The 5,957-nt window shown below is 41.5% G+C and overlaps 1 protein-coding gene across 1 annotated transcript; it reads left to right on the top strand.

The window, feature by feature from the left end:
- Positions 1 to 2,815: 2,815 nt before the first annotated feature.
- On the top strand, positions 2,816 to 4,259 carry LOC119652304 (odorant receptor 2a-like). The gene is made up of 3 exons (XM_038056314.1): positions 2,816 to 3,543; positions 3,606 to 3,966; positions 4,029 to 4,259. The coding sequence occupies exons 1-3, from the start codon at positions 2,816 to 2,818 to the stop codon at positions 4,077 to 4,079; spliced, it is 1,140 nt and encodes a 379-aa protein (XP_037912242.1). The 3' UTR covers positions 4,080 to 4,259.
- Positions 4,260 to 5,957: the final 1,698 nt, after the last annotated feature.

Below are 5,957 nucleotides of genomic sequence, written 5' to 3'. Positions count from 1 at the left end.
ATTTGGACAGATACCGGTATGGAGCGCGTTTCGGAGCCTAGGCATCGTATAGTGCCAGCTCCGTGAACTTCTTCAGATTTTTCAGTTGGGTGGGTTGCTGCTGCTTTTATCTGGCCTCGCACATTGGTGGGGGTCAGTTTAGTCAGGAATATCAATTTCTCTGACAGTCGCTTACAGTGTTGCCCTGGCTGTGTTATCATACGCGGCTCATATGTCGTGAGTTCTGTTTTTATCAATGGGACACATAATAACTCGTTGCAAATCGTCAGACATTGAGACGCCAACCGGCACCTTGAGTAGGAGTTCATTAACCGCTTGGTGTAGTTGGTTGCCTCCATATTTAACCAGTTCGACTCTAATTCCATCAGCCCCTGGCGACTTATGATTTATAAGCCGATGAATAGCACCGAATGTTTCTTCCATGCTTGGTGGTGGTCGCATTTGTCCGTCGACTTCTTTTTGCGGGACCTTTAACTCGCCGATGTTCTGGTTGTTGAACAATTCATCAAAGCACTGAACCCATTGTTCCAATACATACTACACACTATCGGAAATCAGATAAGAATCTTTGTCTCAGCAGGATGGATCAAGGTGTATAACGCTTCATCCTGCTGACTTCTTGGTAAAACTTTTGTGCCTGGTGCGGTTGCTCTTCGTACTTTCCTAGTTCACAGACTTGTTGGTTTTTCCACGCTTCCTTTATTTTTTTCTGTAAAGTCGCTTCTTCTCTCGACGGAGTTCGTGATAAATTCCTGGGCGTGCTAACGATATTTAAGAGTGCAGCATTGCTCTGTATGCGGCGTTTTTTCGTTCCGTTGCTAGCTTACATTCATCGTCGAACCAGCTGTTCCAACCTGTATTTTAGGGCTGCACCAATAGTAATGTTTTTCTATTGATCGTGAAGATCATTTTCTGATGCTTCATCTGCAGGACCTCTGTTAGCTGCGGTCATTGCGGTATCAATTTCCCTTTTATAGGTGTAACGGAGGACTCTGTTATGGATGGCTTCCACGTTCACTCTCATCTGGTTGTCAGAGGGGGTTCTAGGTGGTATTGTTATTGGAGCTCAGAGCATTATGCCAAGTGAAAGTGGGCTTGTCTGCCACCACCCATTTTGTGCGACACTGCTAGTTGGATAGTCCACAGTGGGTTACTATTGGTGTCCCTATGTAAGCTATAGGAACCAACATATCGCCTGAATACGGGCTCCGCGTCTACTTGGCTATTTAAATCTCCAAATATGATTTTTATATCGTACCTTAGACAGGCTTGCAGGGTTTTTTCCATTGCCTTGCAGAGGGTATCCTTCTCCGAGTCTGCAGCCTCCTCTGGGGGGCATGAATATTAATAAGGTTTAAATTTTGAAATTTGCTTCGGAAGAGTCGAGTGAATAGCCGGCTGTTTATGTTTTCAAATATTTTAATAGCAGGTTGCATTTTTTCGCTGACTAAGAAACTTATTCCGAACACATGGTTTACTGGATGGCCACGTTGATATATGATGTGGTGTCTCTTCTCCGGGAAACCGGCCCTTGTCCAACGCACCTCTTGTAACACTGTCATATTAGCCTTATATTGGGATAAGGTATTGGCTTACTGATTGGCAGTTCCTTTTCTGTACAAGGAGCGCAGGTTCAATGAGAGAATGCACAAATCGTTAGTCTGCTTTCGTCGTTGAATTTGTCATTGTGTTATCAATCCAGTCCAAGGCTCCTTTTGTGGCTTCGTAACTTTGGTTTTACTTGTAGGGTTGTCAGTCATACCCAACCCCCAACCTGGAGGTTCAGTTGTTACAATTTGTCCCGCTTTAGGCACGGTAAACTCGTCTTCATCTTTCTTCATCTGCAGATAGGGTTTGGTATTAGCGCTGTTGGTGTTGGTTCAGCACGCGTTTCCCAGGTTTTATACTCCAAGTGTAAACCAATCCACGATTCGCCTTGGGATCTATACTACCCTCTGACTAGAATTTTTTGGTTTTTGCCAACCAAAACAAACAACATGTTGAACAAACACTATCAACGGAATACACCCAGGATGATACATGTGTACATATATAGGTTAAATTAATCAAGACGAATCGTTATTTTTAAAAAAAATTCTGTCTTTATTAACATTATTAATAATGAAAAATTAATAACTGAACTGTTTGCTTAATCGAACGCTAAATTTATATTGTAACGGGGCTGATGCGGTGTTCAATTGAATGCGTGGTAAATGTATTTGCACCTGTCGATGACCTGGCTCGAGTTGCTGACGATATTGGTTATTTGTCGATGACCTTTTTTCTTGCTGAGAACCGTGTGGTTGGCTCTAGTTATTTCTTGATGAATCGCAATACACCCATAATGATATATGTGTATATATATATTTCGGAGATCTGAATAGCACGAAGGAATATTTCGAATATATAGATATGCAGGAATGGAAGACAATTTCTCAAATCTACAAAAGCTTCCAGCTTGCGACTTTTTTTAAAAGTACGCTTAGTCACATTCTCATCATAAACGGGTCGCATTATTTCCACACAACCATGTTCTGAGAAAATGTAATATCTGCAATCCATTGATTTCCCAAGTGCCAATCAAATCCACAACATAATTATAGAGTCCACTCCTAGCAAACTGTTGACATGTGAAAGGCATCAGTTGTTAACTATCTAATAATAGAAGACACCTCCAGAGTATCGTCCTTATTCTACTGGGGAAAATTATATAACGACTATTTATAATACATTATTAATGGACCATGGGACATGCCACAGCTTTTATTCTGGTGCAATTGCAAAACCTAATTCAGTTGACTGTTATTCTCACGATATGTCGAACAAAGTGGAAGTCTCGAAGAAAGTTGTAAGCAGTGATGCTTTCAAGGGTCAATTTAAGTTTTGGCGAATCCTGGGTGTCTATCCCGCCAACGGTTGCAGATTTTCATATATTTTTATATTAACTCTAACTGTCAGTTTATCAGTTGGCATGACAATTTTCCTATTCCATTTGGACCATCTAAAGGACATTTTGCTAAATCTGTCGGTGAATCTTACTTCCATCGCAATCAACTTGAAGTTCGCCAATATCCTATTTAGACGGCGAAATATTCTGGATGTAAACACTTGGGTTCACCAGTTGGATACTCGCGTCTCTTCTGCACAGGAGCAAGAGTGTATTCGTTCAGCAGTTCGAATAGCGCATAAAATGTTTTATTTGACATGTGTCATGTACAGCGGCTCAATAATTTTAGGCGAATTCAACGCTCTTCTTTCACATGAAAACAAACTGCTGGGCCCCGCCTGGTATCCTTTCGATTGGCAGCATTCTACCTGGAAATATTGTATTGTGCATGTGCACCAAAGTGTGGTCTCGGTATTATATATGTTGCAGAATGTTTCCAATGATACTTTTCCGGCGATCTACATGATTGTCCTAACGAGTCATATTAAAACCCTGAACATTCGTATCAGGAAATTGGGCGTGGAGTCAACTGAATCCTGGCAAGTCACCAATGCGAAATTGATACAATGCATAAAGGATCAGCAAATGTTAGTTAAGTAAGTTGATTTCATCAAATCTAGCCCCATAAAAGAATTTAGATTTAGTCATTAATATCTAGGTATTTTGACACAGTCCGAAAAGCCACTTCCATTGCAATTTTCCTTCAGTTTTTTGTCACTGGGATGGAAGCCTGTATCATTGCTGTTTGTGTTTTCTGTGTCGAGGGCAATTTATTTGAACTAATGTTCCTCGGAGAATACTTCTTTTGCGTAATCCTGGAAATATTTCTTTATTGTCATTTCGGAAATCAACTTGCAGATGAAAGTGATCGCATGACTAATGCTATTTATTCATGTAATTGGATGGAAAGAGACAAAACCTTTAAAAAAAATTTGATAATATTTATGCAATCAACACAACAAAGTATGACAATTGTTGCTGGAGGAATTTTTCCTGTCAATTTGGCGACATTTGTTTCGGTAAAGGATTTACTTTATTTGTATAAATTTTAGCGGCAAATTATCGGATTCGTGTGTTTCAGGTTTTGAAAAGTTCATATTCGCTATTCGCGCTGCTAATGAGTATGACATGAAATGCAATTTTCACCATTAATGTTAGCATTGAGTTGTGCAACAATAATGTCACACATTATCTTTTGGAGCATTCCGAATGAGAAACGTCACAGCGATAGGTTTTGTTTGGACAGAAAACAATAAAAAATATATTTACAAATGTAATCCTTAATAAAATTGAGAATATTATAAATCCCCAATATGCAATTTTGGTTTTATGGGATTGCAAACCACCACTTCTTGAAAGAAAATAGAAACAAGTCGTGAAACCGGAAGCGGGACGTTTCAGATATGAAAAGTTTCGTGTATTTCTTTTATAAAAACATGTGAGTGGACATTTGTCTTATTAGTAACTAGTACGTAAAATATGCGTGTATTATTTGAGAATATCCACTTTCGCGTGATAATAATATCCAAAATTTTGAGTGTGTAAAGAAACGACAAATTTAGTCTATTATAACTTTGTTAATAATAGTGTGATTCCCACCAAACTTGGTGAAATCATGCTCTATGTAATTATTATTATTCTGTTAAGGGAAAGTCGCACCGCGTCCTTGAAGAACTATTGTGCCCCTTTTACTGGTTATAGTGTACCTGTTGATCATAGTATCTCAAGCAGGCCAGTAACCGTTAGGAACTTTAGTATGTTCCCCACTTCCAGAAGTTTCAGCTTTGCATCTGGTATTAAGTGTTCTCCCAGATGTATCGACCTACTTTGCACAAGTGCTGGACACTGTCCCAGGACGTGCATAGAGGTTTCGTCCTCCTCCTCACAGAACCTGCAGGCAGTGTCCGTAGATATCCCTAGCTTCCCTAGGTGGTAGTTCAGCCGACAATGACCAGTGAGAATTCCCACTATGATTCGGAGGTTCTTTTTGGTGAGGTTTAAGCAATCCTTTGTGCGCATGGGTTCGTATCCCCCAATAAGCACACTGGACTGCTCCATCCCTGGTAGGCCCGCCCAATATAGTTCCCTCAACCGTTTTTCTTCGTTTCTTAGATTCATAGCCATGAAACCGTTTCCGATTCCACAGAAGGGTTCTGGCCCGTATAAAGGCATCCCTGCTCCCTTCTTGGCTAGTTCATCCGCTGCCTCATTGCCTTCCAGCCCAGCATGGCCTGGAACCCAAAGTATCCAGACCTTGTTGGACGAGCCGAGTGTATTCAGTCTCTCAAGGCATTCCCATACCAGTTTAGAGTTCACCTGGTTGGACCTAAGTGCCTTGATCGCTGCTTGGCTATCGGTGAGAATAGCTATGTTCTGCCCCCTGTAGTTCCTTTGCAGATTAAAGGAGGCACATTTGTCTATGGCGTAAATTTCCGCCTGGAATATGCTAGTGTACCTGCCCATTGGCTCAAAGTACATTTTCCTTGGACCAATGACACCGGCACCCGCTCCCTCTGCTGTGAGGGATCCGTCAGTGTACCAAGTAATCAGTTGCTGGTTTAAGCCTTATGTCGCAGCCACGCTTTCCCAGTTTGTCTTGTTACTCCAGCGTGTTTCTTATCGAAGTGAAACCTCGTTGTCATGTTGTCCCTCGGTATCAGTAATTCGGGATACCGCCTAGAAAGGATATCAATCTTCCTTCGATTTAGGCAGCTCCCCGCCTCACTCATGCTACCGGCCATCCTGAATATTGATCTCCTTGCCTGCATCTGTATGTGCAGATGGAGAGGGGTTAATCCCAGAAGGACCTCCAGGGATGCCGTTGGGCATGTCCTCATTGCCCCACTGATACACACGCAAGCCAGCCTTTGGAGCTTATGTAATTCCCTGGCTTGTGTGCTGAGTTGGGTTCTTTCTGCCCAGATTACCGCTCCATAGGTAATCATTGGTCTTACTATTGCAGTATATATCCAAAGTAGTATCTTCGGGCTACAACCCCATTTTTTTCCTG

Source organism: Hermetia illucens, chromosome 3, assembly GCF_905115235.1.
Source record: "Hermetia illucens chromosome 3, iHerIll2.2.curated.20191125, whole genome shotgun sequence".
Lineage (NCBI taxonomy): Eukaryota > Metazoa > Arthropoda > Insecta > Diptera > Stratiomyidae > Hermetia > Hermetia illucens.
This window is presented reverse-complemented; position numbering and strand designations above follow the sequence as displayed.